This window comes from Lathyrus oleraceus, chromosome 6, assembly GCF_024323335.1.
Source record: "Lathyrus oleraceus cultivar Zhongwan6 chromosome 6, CAAS_Psat_ZW6_1.0, whole genome shotgun sequence".
NCBI lineage: Eukaryota > Viridiplantae > Streptophyta > Magnoliopsida > Fabales > Fabaceae > Lathyrus > Lathyrus oleraceus.
Window position 1 is genome coordinate 444754707 of NC_066584.1, and position 14644 is coordinate 444769350.

A 14644-nucleotide genomic window follows, 5' to 3' on the forward strand; every position below is an offset into this window, starting at 1 on the left:
CATAAATATCATTTTAAGTGTGTTTGCAAAGCCAAATTATGCAGAACATGTGAATCTTGCTTGGTGGCTTGAATTACAAGAAAAGTACCATTGCACCATGCTTGTCCTTGCTTGCCACAACCATGCTTTGTACCAGCATCATTATGCAGCATTCTTGACCATTTTTTCTGTCATGATGAGCCTCATTGTGCAGCCATACCCCAATAGTACCTATGGCCATGTTTGCTCACTTGGATCTTGGAAGAAAAGTACAAAATAACCACACCCTCCACACTTTACCTTGTACTATGGCAGCAGAAAATTAGGGATGCACAATGCCCTCACCTTGCTATTTGCTGTCCACACAAGAAGAACAACCATACCTCTTGCAACTTGGCCTTGTACCACATTACATTGCAGATTTTTGGCCCATGATTTTCTGTCAAAAAACCAAACAGTAGCAGCATGGTTTTCCTTCTCCTCTTTTTCCTGTCATGAGCACCATACTGCAGCAGAAGAAGAGAAAAAAGCCTTAGCATGAACTAAAAAAATCATTCAAAAACCGGCAGTAGCCTCTAACCACCATTGAAAACTCTCTCAAAACTGGACCTGTCAAAAAGATCAATGGCAGACCAACCAAACCTCTCATTTTTCTCTCAAGCCTCACTTTGGCTATTGTTCTAAAACCCAAAAAAAAGCCTCACTCACCTGTTGGCATTTTTTTTAAAACCCTGGCCTAAGCTAAAATGCAACAGTCAGCAATAATCACACACATACCTCAATGGATAGTGTTACTAAATTGAAGCTTCATTAGGTGACAGGTTCTTGCCAACTGGACTACATCACCATATCCAAACACTTGAGATTTCCAGCTTAACAGGAAGACAAGTCATAGTTGGAACTAGCTGTGCAACATGACTATCAACAGTTAACCAATCACTCGATCTTGCAGCAAGACCAACTCACTACCATGGTTTAACCTTGCCAACAAGAAGACAATGCAATGCATAACATGGACCAAGCCACACTGCAGCAGAGAAACCTTATTCATTTTCAAGAATTTGATCATTGTTCAAAACCTGGCCAGACTAAAAGGGAGATAGGACAGTAAAATTAAAAGGCCTCACTTTTCTGTCATGAGTAAGTAGCAGCCATACAACCACCTTGCCTTCACCTTGACATTTTCTAAAAAACTACCTTACAAAACAGCACAAAAAGAGAGCAGCCAACTGGGCTTGTCTTTTCTTTCTGTCAACAAGAGCAGCAACATAACCTAACCTGCAGCAGCATTCTAAAAACTTCAAAGAACCTGTCACCACATCCAGCAACAAAAAGGCCTGGCTTAATTCCCTCTCAAAAACAGCACCAAAACCTCACCAACACAAACCAATTGCTAGCAACAGACCAGCCACTTTCAACTGATGCAAAAAATTGGTTTGCTTGGCATTTTGTCAAGATTGCAAGTGTTGTACCAAAGCTAACAACAGGGCTTTTGGTCATTTTCTTTCTGTCATGTTAAAGAACCAACAGCAATAACTAACCACTCTCACTTGCAGCATGGGAACAAAACCATTATTTTCTGTCATGGCAGCTCCAACCAAACCCCTCATCCCACTTGCATTTACCAAAACCAACAACCAACCAACACCTTCTCTCAAAAAGAACTGACCTGGCTGCTTGCATCTCATTCACTCTGTCCAAACTCAAGCACCTCAAAAACCTGTCTGCAACAAGAATAACCCCTGGCAATTGCTCAAAGTCATACCTCCACATATTCTTGTACTGTCACATGGCTTAAACTAAGGTTGGTTTGAACATCCTGCATCACACATCTTGCCACTTGTAGACAACCACATACATCAGGAAATTAGATTGGCACAGGGAGATGGATTCTGCTCACTAACCCTACCATTTTGCATTCCATTTTTTTTTCTGTCTAAAACAAAGACATTTAAACCTAGCTTGCTTTGCCTTCACAATCCATTTCACCCTTTTGAAACCTTGCAGCAACCTCCATTTCATTGTTCTGTCAAAACCTCACCTGGCCATTTTGCCACTTCACAATGCTCTCACCATTTTGAAACTAGTAGCCATCAACCAAAAAAAAAACCAGTGAAACTCCACTGAGGCACACTCACTCCAAAGCCTTATTTTGGACCATCTATTCATCATCACAAAACCTGCTACCATCAAGAACAGCAACATAACACCCTGCACATCAAAGAGGTTGAGCATTGAATTTCACTCCAAGCATCCACAAAGCAAAGCTAGCATCATCACTCATCATCAAGAAGGCCATTGGACAACTGTTGCACTTCAATAACATCCAAAAGCATCAGCAACACAACTGCTTTTCCAAATAAGTAAGTTTTCGAGTTCCATGATTTCTCAAATTGACACATGTTTGGAATAGGTTTTTTAATGCTGAGTTTAGTGATGCTTTCACTTTTTGGATTGGTTGCTTATTCATGAAGATATGATGAGATAAAGTTTGATACTTGAAAATGTTTCCTTTGATTTCTTGTTGTGTGGTTCGAATTAATGAAATTAGGGTTTGGATTGTTGTTGTATGGTGTTTGATGTTTACAATGGTATGCTTAATTGACACTTTGGGGAAGAATTGAGAAATCACGATTTTTTTGATAAGAACCCTAATCCCATTTGCCCAGATTTTGGTCCATTTTCGTGTGCATGACTTTTCTCCCTCCAGCCAATCAAAACATTTCATTTTCTGGACCAAAACACAGTCGTTTTGATAAGTGACTGGGTTATTTACCAAAATGCCATTTTCTCCATATAAATTCAATTAATTTCTTCAATAATTTCACCAATCTTCCAAAATTCACAACTTGCTCATTTTTGGTCCAAATTGAGTGGGATTTTTTGTGTTGTATTCATCATGATCTCTACTTTTTTATCATTATTTTTCCAGAATTTTTGGATGGATGGTTTTTAAATGGCCTTAGGGTTTATGACATGTGACCAAATTTTGTACACTTTGCCAAATCAATTGTGAAATGATGAGAATGTATCCAATGGCTCTCAAATTTTTTGTGCTTAAACTAGACACATTCATGGTGATTTTGGTATAAAGTTTTTGAATTTATCATTTGTGGTTTGTGAGATATGATTTTTTGAATTAGGGTGTGACAACTTGTGTCACACCATTGATGTCCAACTTCATGATTTTCATTACCATGTTTCCTTACATCCAAATGACCCCAAATTTTGCATGAACCTACTCTTGTATGTCTAGTTTACTTGTGAATTTTCTTGGATTTATTTGAACAATTTTCCATTTGTTTGAGATTTTCCTTCCCTGCCTAGTCAAATGTTGACTTTGTGTGACACATGTTCCCATTTCATTTGTGAAATTCTCATACTTTATTAGATGGACATGAAATTTGATATGTGATAACTAGACATCTCAAGCTTGGCATTGGTGTTAATCTCATTCATTTCTCATCTGTTTTCAATTTGATATGATTTTTTGAAGTTGACCCATGCTTGTTGACTTTCTTTGTGCATGCTTGAATTTGGTTTGACTTCATGATTTTCATTGACTGCCTTCCTCTCATCCAAATGGGATGAAATTTGACATGCTCACCATGCTATGTGTTAGGATTGGTCATGATTTATTTGATGATTTTTTGGAAAATGTTTAGATTGCTTTTGATGCAAGTCTTGCTGTTGACTTCTATGAGTTTCTGAATGCCATGCTTTGACCAAAAATGGTTCATGAAATGATGATAGTGATTGATATGAGTGTGAACTCAATTGGTTTTGTTTCCTAATTGTTTGAACATGATTTTGGATACTTACCCCTTGCTGTTTGGACTTTCTCACTCATTTTTGACCCTAGGCTTGTCCTAGTGGTCCTGTTACTCACCTTTGAGTTTGTGATTTCAGGTTGACCATCAAATGGCCATTGAGACCAATTCTTTTGACTGAGCTTGGTTAAATATCATTGTGTAACCTCTTGTTTTTTATAGGTGGCTTGGCTCACATGCCATAGGCCTTGTGCCTTGCACATCCATGTGCCTCCAATTAACTATTGTGGTCTGTTTCTGTCTGTTTTGTTTGAAGCTGCATACTAACATCTGCTTGACTGTTTCAGGTGTTTTAGTTGCTTAGTTCCCTTGTGAACTTTTTGCTTTGCTTTGCTTGTATAAGCAAGTTGCATTGAGGTATGCCTCCTTTACTTCATGTAGTCTGGAAGACCTAGCCTGTTACTTGGCCAGGCAACTGTCTGAAGTCCTCCTTAAGAGGCAATGTTTGTGGATGTTTACTTTTGTCCTTGCATAGAGTCAAAGTCCTCCTAAGTGAAGAGGCAATTGGTGGAAGGTAGGGATATGCAATCTATCCCCCACTATTCAGTGTGTCATCCGCTTTGCTCACACCACTGTGTTGATGCATTGCAGATACAAACCCAAGATCTTGTACAACTGTACAGTTGAGTCAGTCTTAAATGTGTAGAAGGGTTCCCACTTTCTGAACCCACACATTCTTGTCTTGAGCTCTCCCAGGCCAAGGATAAGAGCTGTGAGGTCCCATCCTCACTTCATCCTTTCATCTGCTTCACCTTAGCCCCTCAATGGCAAGGTTAAGAGCAACATTCACCCAGTTCCAGAGGTTTGTTTGTCGAGGTTGATATGACCCCTTGACTAAAACCTATCCCTTGTTTGAGCCACTTGTTTGTGTATAGCGTGTGCTATCTGTGCTTGTAGGATTGTTTGACTTGCTTCCTGTGCAAGATAGGATGGTTTGACTTGCTTCCTGTGCAAGTTAGGATAGTTTGACTTGCTTCCTGTGCAAGTTAGGATTAGTTTAGACTTGCTTCCTGTGCAAGTAGGTTTTGCTTGGCTTGCTTCCTGTGCAAGTTAAGTGTGTGTGGCTTGCTTCCTGTGTGAGCCATACTTAGGATAGGTTGGCCCTTGTGCCATTTAGCTAGAAACCTTAACTTAGGGATGATTTTGCATGATAACATCTAGGCTCGAGTCGTAGTCTCCCTAGTTGTGTCTCCCTCTGTTATCTGGTTAGGCTAGATCCTTATCCCTGCATAGGGGAACTACATCGCCCTGATCTTCATACCAGATGAAGTATGTAGGCAGGAGATTGAGCTGATCTCTCCGGGCGCCCTTTTTTTTCTTTTGTGTGTGTTGTCTGACCTTTGCTAGGCTCGAGTCCCTGACTCCTTAGCATTTGCTGTCTGTCTGTCTGTGTGTGCTTGACAGTTATAGGCTCGAGTCCCTGACTCCCTATTGACCTGTTGTGTTGTTGTGTGCTTGGAAGCTTATGTAAGTCCATCGAGTGGCATTTGGGTTCCAGTGTGTGTGTGTTTAGGTTCGGATGCTGACATAAGTCCAGTGATTGGCAGTCGGGCTCCATGTTTGCCTTTGCTTTGTTTTGTTTGTATGCGTGTCAGCCGAGCTACGAATGCTCTGATTCTTCTCTCGTCCGAGAAGATACGTATGCATAGGATGCGACATCCTAGCGAGCATGTGTCGTCTTCCCAGTCCGAACTACTTCGACTCTGATGTCTATGCCTGATAGACTAAGTAGGCCCAGGATGCGATATCCTGCCGAGTCAGTTTCAGTCAGTTTCTTTAGTCTCTTTCAGCCAGTGTGTGTGTGTGTTTATGAGCAGTGTTTAGCAACCAATTTATCCTTCCTTTTGTGCGTGGATCCCGTAGAGTACTACGGATGCGTAGGGGTGCTAATACCTTCCCTTCGCATAACCGACTCCCGAACCCATTCTCTTTGGTCGCGAGACCATGTTCTTTCCCAGGTTTACTCTGAGCGTTTCCTTTCCCTCTTTTGGGATAAATAACGCACGGTGGCGGCTCTGTTGTTTCTTTCTTTTCCCGCCGGTTTTTCGCGCGATGCGACAACATTCATCATGGACAGTATATACTGAATAAAGAGTGGTGTTCTGCTACACTTCAGTATGTTTCTTAGTTTGTTCTTCAAGAGGATAACATAACTAACTTAAGGCCAAATGTGTAAATGTCAAATTGGATACTTTGACATTTATTAATGTAAGCTGTTACTGTATCATGGTCTTTTTGGTCATGTACAGGTCAGCAAAATTGTACAGTCTGTTTCTTGGAAAAACAGACTCAGCATATGATCCTTGATGTCAAGCTGAATGTCGTGACATTCATTCCTGACAGCATATGCTATATTGTAGGTTGTTCAGTTTTCTGTTTCAGCTTTTTCTCAGGCTATTCTTCAGGGATTCAACAGCTTAGAGAAAAACCAGGAAATCAACAACCAAGCTACATTTAATGAACCTAACAAATAGCCTATTTGTTAGTAACCTAGATATTGAATTTATGGGAACTCGCGTGACCTTAAATTCAGGAGAATACAAGTGCAAAAGCCCAGCTACTGCAATATAAAAGGAAGTCGTTCCTTCATTCAGTTTTGGGGATTTTGAGGCGTGAAGATTAAGTGTGTCCATCATACTTCACTGCTGTATTTTTGTGAGTCTTGTATTAGACATATCTTGTAAGCTAAGCCATTATCACGTTGATGATTGTTTTGGTATAGGGTGTTCATTGAGTTGTAAGTGTTGTGTCGCTCAAAGCTTTTAAGCGTGAGTGCTGTGTATCTTGATTAAAGCTGTTAAGCACAATCAAGAGTTGTTTGAAGTGTGACTTCAAAGTTGTCTTTAATATTGATTAAAGGTAGTAATCACTAAGGTGATTGAGGGGGAGTGAGTAGGAACTCTGATCTTAGAGTAAGATTGAAATTGCATTGGGTAGGGATTAAGTGACGAGTTGTAAACGGGTGATTTTAGCTTTGAATTAATACTACTGATAGTGGATTTCCTCCCTGGCTTGGTAGCCCCCAGATGTAGGTCATGTTGGACTGAACTGGGTAAACAATTACTTGTGTTATTTATTGCACTTACTTTTAAGTTCTGCATAATTCTTGTCTGTGCAGAATTGGATGTCATAACAACCCGTGTGACATCTAAAGTCTGATAACTAGAATTTCAATTGGCATCAGAGCAGGCACCCTGCCTGTGAATTTCTGGGTGAGATCTAGGGAAGTTACTTTCTAGTACCATGGACAAGGATATAGGACACTCAAATAGATCACCCATGTTGGATGGCTCTAATTATGATGACTGGAAGCCTCGTATGATAGCCTTCTTAAGGTCTCTAGATAGCAAAGTCTGGAGAGCTGTCAACAAAGGATGGGAACATCCAATGAGGACAGGTGAAGATGGAGTCAGTGTGCAGATTCCTGAAGAAGAGTGGGACAAGGAGCAAGAGGCATTAGCTCTTGGAAATTCCAAGGCCTTGAATGCATTGTTCAATGGAATCAGTAAGAACATCTTCAGGCTGGTGCACCACTGTGAACTAGCTAAGGAAGTTTGGGATACCCTCAAGGTAACTCATGAAGGTACTTCCAAAGTGAAGATGTCCAAACTTCAGATGCTGACCACCAAGTTTGAAAATCTGAGGATGAAAGAGGATGAGACTATTCATGACTTTCACATGAATATTCTTGAAATTGTAAACACCTCTGGTGGACTAGGTGAGAAAATGGCTGAAGAGAAACTTGTAAGAAAGATTCTCAGGTCCTTGCCTAAGAGATTTGCTATGAAGGTCACAGCCATAGAGGAGGCACATGACATCTGCAATATGAAGGTGGATGAGCTCATTGGTTCTCTTCAAACCTTTGAAATGGGCTTGTGTGAGAATGCTGAAAAGAAGAACAAAAGCGTAGCTTTTGTATCTAATGCTGAAGAGGAGTCAGAAGCAGGATATACTGAAGGTGATGAAAGTATATCAGAAGCCTTAGCCATGCTTGGGAGACAGTTCAACAAGCTCATAAAGAAATTTGATCAACGGGGTAGACCTAATGTCAAGAACATCCCGTCTGACGTAAGGAAAAGATCAACTTCTGAAGAAAAGTTCAACCAAGGCAAGGGAATCTAGTGCCATGGATGTGAAGGATATGGTCATATTAAGGCTGACTGTCCTACCTTTCTCATGATGCAAATGAAAGGGCTATCTGTCACCTGGTCAGAAGAAGACACTGAGAGTGAATCTGAAGGAGAATCTGCCAAACATGTCACTGCTCTGACCAGTGTATGTGCCTCAGAGGATAACTCAAGTGGAGATGAGCTCACCTTGGATGAACTTGCTGCCTCATATAAAGAACTATGTGTTAAAAGTGCAGAAGTTTGTATCCAAGGAGAAAAGCAGAAGAAACTCATCAAAGAGCTAGAAGCTGAGAAACTAGAGCAGCTGAAAGTCATAGAGGGTCTGAAGGGTAAGATTTCCTTGCTGACCTCTAAGCTAGACCAAATGACCAAATCCATCAAAATGTTGAATAAAGGATCTGACACCTTGGAAGAAATCCTAAAGGTGGGACAGAAGTCAGGACTCATGTCTGACTTAGGAAGCACTAAGTACTCTTCATCTGAACTCAAAAAGCCTAAGGCTGTACTTCAGAAATTCAAGCAGAAGTCACATCCAATGTCGCAACATCGGAGAACCAGAATGAGCAATCATCAGAAGAAGAAATTTAAGAGATGGAGATGTCATTACTGTGGTAGATTCGGTCACATAAAACCCTTCTGCTACAGGCTGCATGGTTACCCAAACCAGACCTCGCAAGGTAGGCCTAAGAAGAAGGTGTCTAAGCATAATGTCCCCATTAAGAAACAAACATGGGCGGCTAAGCAGACATCTCAGGTCAATCCTAAGCAACAGGCGTCTAAGCTTCACTCCTATCCTGAGAATCAACAATGTGTTGCTAACCTTGCTCACACATTTTTCAAGGGCACATATCAGACAAGACTGGTACCTCGATAGTGGCTGCTCAAGGCACATGACTGGGATGAGCAACCTAGTGGTGAATCTACATCCTCCTACCACCAAGTTTGTGACATTTGGTGATGGAACTAAAAGAGAAGTCGAGGGTGTTGGTAAGCTGGACTGTCCTGAAGCTCCAAAATTGAGTGGTGTATTGTTAGTAAAAGGACTAACTGTGAACCTCATAAGCATAAGCCAGTTGTGTGACCAAGGATGCAAGGTGGAATTTACTAAGGGAGGATGTGTGGTGTTGAATGGGTGCAATCAAGAAGTGATGAGAGGAGACAGATCCAGAGATAATTGCTATCTATGGAAATCTAAAGACTCTCTCAACTTTCCCAAGTGTCCTTTAGCCAAGGGAGATCAGGAAGGGAAGCTGGGAGATGGAAGACTTGATCACCTTCAGGTACAAGGAATGAAGAAGAGCAGTTCCAAGAGAACTATGAGAAGAGTCTCATATCTGTCTTTAGATAAAAAGACAGACTGTGGAAAATGTCTGATTGAAAGTAATGAGCCATTGGCACCTATTGGTCATCATACAAAGGATATGACAGCAAGGGATAGACAGAGGTGTGTATTATTGTCGTCTGCAGAATCTCAACACCTAGCGTGTGGTAGCAGGTGGTCAACCCTAGTATGGAGGAACCTGATGCAGACAGAGTACAATGTCACCCGGAATGTCATGACATTGTACGCTGCTAAGTGTGACAATAGTAAGGGCAAAGAGGGAATGCGTACGTCTGAAAATTTATAGCAACTAATGAAGTTAGTTAGCTACTGTTTAGTAAGTCAAATTATTAAACAACAAATAGTGAGCTCTGAGTGGTCAAAATCTAATAGACCTTACTCTTGCATAAAGCGTTTCACATTCCGTCACTTCAAACACCATTCGTGCAAACCCTCGTCCAAAGAAATGGTTCAACTTCCCTCTGAGATATTCAGCATGGCACACCAATCTGATACCACCTCCTACACTACCGTGTCCGACTCTCACAACACGGAGTTTGGCAACCCCAACCGGGAGGAAGTTAGTGTCAACGCCGCAACGTCGTCCCATGCAAGAAGACCAAAAGAAACGGTCTCCAGAATCTCCTCAGCTATCGCTCTGGACAACCCTTCCAAGGAAGGATCGAGGTATGTGCACAATGCCATTGCCTCTATGGTCACTAAGATTCTGTCCGGTGATCGGAATGTTCCTGGGGTTTCCGTTCCCTTGAACACCATCGTTCCCGATGATGTTGCATGTCGTGACACCGCAGTTGTGTTAAGAGAGAATGTGTCTGGATTACCTGAAGAGGGTCCTAAGAATGATAATCATGTAAGCAAGGTGAGAGGTGAGAAGGTAAGTGTCCCTCAAGATGTTGAGGCCAACCCTAGAGCTGACACAGTCAACCTGGAAGAGTTCTCTGATAACGAACTGTTGGCCTCAGTTATCCCTAGCATAGCCAAGAGGGTCAGGACTAGGAGAGGGAAAAAGACAGTGATGCAAAGGTCTCCATCCAAGGAAGTTGATGAGACAACTTCTCCCAAGCAAACAGTGACAGAAAGTACACGCAAGAGAAAAGGACATGGACCTGCTAAATCTTGGAGCAAAGAGGTGCCCAAGAAAATGAAGACCAAGGCAGTTGTGGTGGAGTCTGATTCGGATGTTCCATGTGATGTCACAACATCCCTGTCCAAGAAGAAGCCAACCTCTAGCAAGTTGGCTGCTAGTGTTCCAGAGGTTCCCATTGACAATGTGTCCTTCCACTTTGCCTCGAGTGTATACAGGTGGAAGTATGTCTACCACAAAAGACTGGCCTTGGAGAGGGAACTGGCTCAGAATGCCTTGGAATGTAAGGAAATTGTGGAGCTGATTAAAGAAGCAGGGCTAATGAGGACTGTGACTCAACTCCCAAAGTGTTATGAGACCTTGGTGAAGGAGTTCATTGTCAATCTATCTGAGGAATGTGTAGATGGAAAGTCCCATGAATTTAGAAAGGTCTATGTGCGTGGCAAGTGTGTGACCTTTTCCCCCTCAGTAATCAATCTGTATTTGGGAAGAGCAGATGAAGTGCGCCCAGAGCTTGAAGTGACTGACAACAGAATCTGTCAAGTCATCACTGCAAATCAGGTCAGGAAGTGGCCTCTTAAAGGGAAGCTGGTGGCTAGTCAACTCAGTGTGAAATATGCCATGTTACACAAAGTTGGAGCTGCAAACTGGGTCCCAACTAATCACAAGTCAACTGTGTCTGTGATGTTAGGAAAGTTCATCTATGCTGTTGGTACCAAGGCAAAGGTGGACTATGGTACTTACGTCTTTGATCAGACCATGAAACATGCAGGAAGTTTCAGTGTGAAGGGACCTATAGCCTTCCCGTCCCTCATTTGTGGCATTGTGTTGAACCAATTCCCAAACATCTTGACAGACAATGACTTTGTGCAAAGATGAGAGAGCCCATTGGCCTTCAGCTACAAACTGTTTCTGGGAAAGCATGTTCCTGGCATTGCCATGACATCTGGAGAAACATCCAATGTTGGCAACCATCCAGACAAGGCTGATGTCATTGCTGTGCTCAGAGAGACATGCAAAGAACTGGAGGTTAGGAAGCTCACCTTGGAAAAGCTGATCCTTCAATTGGAGATGTCTGCTGAGGATACAGATGGAGCTGCAAGGCAGAGCTCAGAGGGTGAGGAGGAGGCTAGTTCTGAGGAGGAGGCGGATGATGAAGCTGAGGAGTAAATACTTGTCTTTTTGTGTTTTCTGTCGTTTGTGTGTAATTCTGCTTACTATTTGTGGATCTGTAACTTAAAGTGTTGCTTTGGCAACATTTTTGACAAAAAGGGGGAGTGACAAGTGATACCCCAGGACCCAGGACAACAGAATTTTATTATTTTGTTAAAACAGGTTCATGACAGATTCAAGTTTCAAGTTTTCCTCTCCTGCAGCTGATGTGTGATGAAGTTTGTATTTAACTTCTGTTTGTATGTTGTTGTGTGTGTGAAGTTTTTATTTAACTTCCCCCCCCCCCCCTTGCAGCAGCTGATGTGTGTTGAAGTTTTTATTTAACTTTTGTATGTGTGCTGTAATGTGAAGTTTCACTTAACTTCCATGTATGTGAGTGTGTTGCCACTCTGAGTGTATTAGCTAGGTTTATTTCCTTCTAGATGTGTGATTCCGCTGCTATGAACTCTGTTATGGGGATCAAAGTGTTTTAGCCAAAAATTTGCCAAAGGGGGAGTTTGTAGGTGTTTAATTGGCTGCATTATATGGTAAAACACTAGTTGGATTCTAATGTCTTGACTGATGTCATGACATGGTGTGTATGTGTGACTGCATTGTAGGTTAGAATATCTAATTGTACTCTGATGTCTTGACTGATGTCATGACACACTTGAGTAGTTACTGCAGGATTAGCTAATACAGGATTTATTGAATGTCAAACTGGAAATTGTGACATTCATCCCTGTCAGCAGCTACTGAGGAATAGAACAGTTGGTGTTCTGTTAGAGCTCAGTATTCATTTGCAGTCTGGTTATCAAGGAAGAACCAGATCTGGCATAAGGCCTACTGTATGAATGTCAAACTGGATGTTATGACATTCATCATGGACAGTATATACTGAATAATAGACAGAGTGGTGTTCTGCTACACTTCAGTATGTTTCTTAGTTTGTTCTTCAAGAGGATAACAGAACTAACTTAAGGCCAAATGTGTAAATGTCAAATTGGATACTTTGACATTTATTAATGTAAGTTGTTACTGTATCATGGTCTTTTTGGTCATGTACAGGTCAGCAAAATTGTACAGTCTGTTTTTTGGAAAAACAGACTCAGCATATGATCCTTGATGTCAAGCTGAATGTCGTGACATTCATTCCTGACAGCATATGCTATATTGTAGGTTGTTCAGTTTTCTGTTTCAGCTTTTTCTCAGGCTATTCTTCAGGGATTCAACAGCTTAGAGAAAAACCAAGAAATCAACAACCAAGCTACATTTAATGAACCTAACAAATAGCCTATTTGTTAGTAACCTAGATATTGAATTTATGGGAACTCGCGTGACCTTAAATTCAGGAGAATACAAGTGCAAAAGCCCAGGTACTGCAATATAAAGGAAGTCGTTCCTTCATTCAGTTTTGGGGATTTTGAGGCGTGAAGATTAAGTGTGTCCATCATACTTCACTGCTGTATTTTTGTGAGTCTTGTATTAGACATATCTTGTAAGCCAAGCCATTATCACGTTGATGATTGTTTTTGTATAGGGTGTTCATTGAGTTGTAAGTGTTGTGTCGCTCAAAGCTTTTAAGCGTGAGTGTTGTGTATCTTGATTAAAGTTGTTAAGCACAATCAAGAGTTGTTTGAAGTGTGACTTCAAAGTTGTCTTTAATATTGATTAAAGGTAGTAATCACTGAGGTGATTGAGGGGGAGTGAGTAGGAACTCCGATCTTAGAGTAAGATTGAAATTGCATTGGGTAGGGATTAAGTGACGAGTTGTAAACGGGTGAGTTTAGCTTTGAATTAATACTACTGATAGTGGATTTCCTCCCTGGCTTGGTAGCCCCCAGATGTAGGTCATGTTGGACTGAACTGGGTAAACAATTACTTGTGTTATTTACTGCACTTACTGTTAAGTTCTGCATAATTCTTGTTTGTGCAGAATTGGATGTCATAACAACCCGTGTGACATCTAAAGTCTGATAACTAGAATTTCACAACCTTATATCTTTATCGTCGAAATCATTGTCACTTATTACTTCACAATGACTTTTCTCATTGTTTAAAAACTTTGAGCTTTAAGCCTTTAGAGCAATAGGCTTCCTCACTTCCTCTTTGTCTTTACATTTCTCCTTATCCATCTTCTTTTCATACTCTTTTCATGATTTTCCAAGCAAGTGAGTTCTTTCTCATGTTCTTCCAATTTTCCAAACAAGGTAGTGAGATCAAGTAATTTAAGATCATTCGCCTCCTTGATTGTGGTGACCTTGGGTTGTCATTCCCTATTAATACATATCAAAACCTTGTTAGTAGCAATATCATTAGAAATAGGCTTACCTAGAGCATTCAACCGATTAATAAGATGTCTGAATCTCTTTTGCATGTCGAAAATGGTTTTACCATGCTTCATTCGAAAGAGTTCAAACTCTTTATTCAATGTGTTGACTCTAACTTGTTTGACCTCATTAGTTCCCTCATGGGAAACTTCTAATGTATGCCATATAGCTTTGGCGATTTCACAATGGGAAACACGATAATACTCGCCAACACCTAAAGTGGATATGGGAAAATTTTATGCCTTCCAATCATGTGACCACAACTTCCTATCATTATCATTCCATTGACCTTCAAATTTTTGTATTATGAAGCATTCACCATTGGTCATTGTAACTTTGTTAGAACCATTGATGATAGCGTCCCATACACCCTTATCAACAGAGTTGACATGGATACGCATACAAGTTTTCCAATAACCATAATTCTCACTGGTAAAAGTAGGTGCTCTATTATATGCCCTTTTAGGTTCGATAGCCATTATATAATAAGAAAATCTTAAGAACAAAATTAATTGGATCTTGTGATACCACTAATTGGGGGGTGAATTGGTTACAAGTTTAAAACTTGAACCATAATTGGTTTTGAAAAAGTTTATAACGCGGAAGCAAGTTTTAAAAATTTCCCGAATAAAAAATTGTCTAACTGAACCTACTATCAAAAAGCTCATATATGTGTAGAGGTGTCAATGTAATTATAATAATCCACAAGTCAATCAATAACAACTAATTAGAACTAGTTGAATACAATAGAATAGGAAAAGTCTATCTCCAATGCACAAAACACACAAAAAATTAAG

General features: G+C 40.7%; 1 protein-coding gene across 1 annotated transcript; it reads right to left on the bottom strand.

Annotated features, from left to right (window-relative positions):
• Positions 1–13786: 13786 nt before the first annotated feature.
• LOC127096171 (uncharacterized) lies at positions 13787–14326 on the bottom strand. The gene is made up of 2 exons (XM_051034781.1): positions 14167–14326; positions 13787–14061 (listed from the first exon to the last, which is right to left on the bottom strand). Exons 1-2 carry the CDS (start codon positions 14324–14326, stop codon positions 13787–13789), a joined length of 435 nt encoding a protein of 144 aa, XP_050890738.1.
• Positions 14327–14644: the final 318 nt, after the last annotated feature.

Coding starts and splice junctions, on each gene's coding strand:
- LOC127096171 (XM_051034781.1), bottom strand. CDS start 14,326: ATGGCTATCGAACCTAAAAGGGCATATAATAGAGCACCTACTTTTACC. Junction 14,062..14,166: donor CAAAGTTACAATGACCAATG/GTGAATGCTTCA, acceptor TATCCACTTTAG/GTGTTGGCGAGTATTATCGT.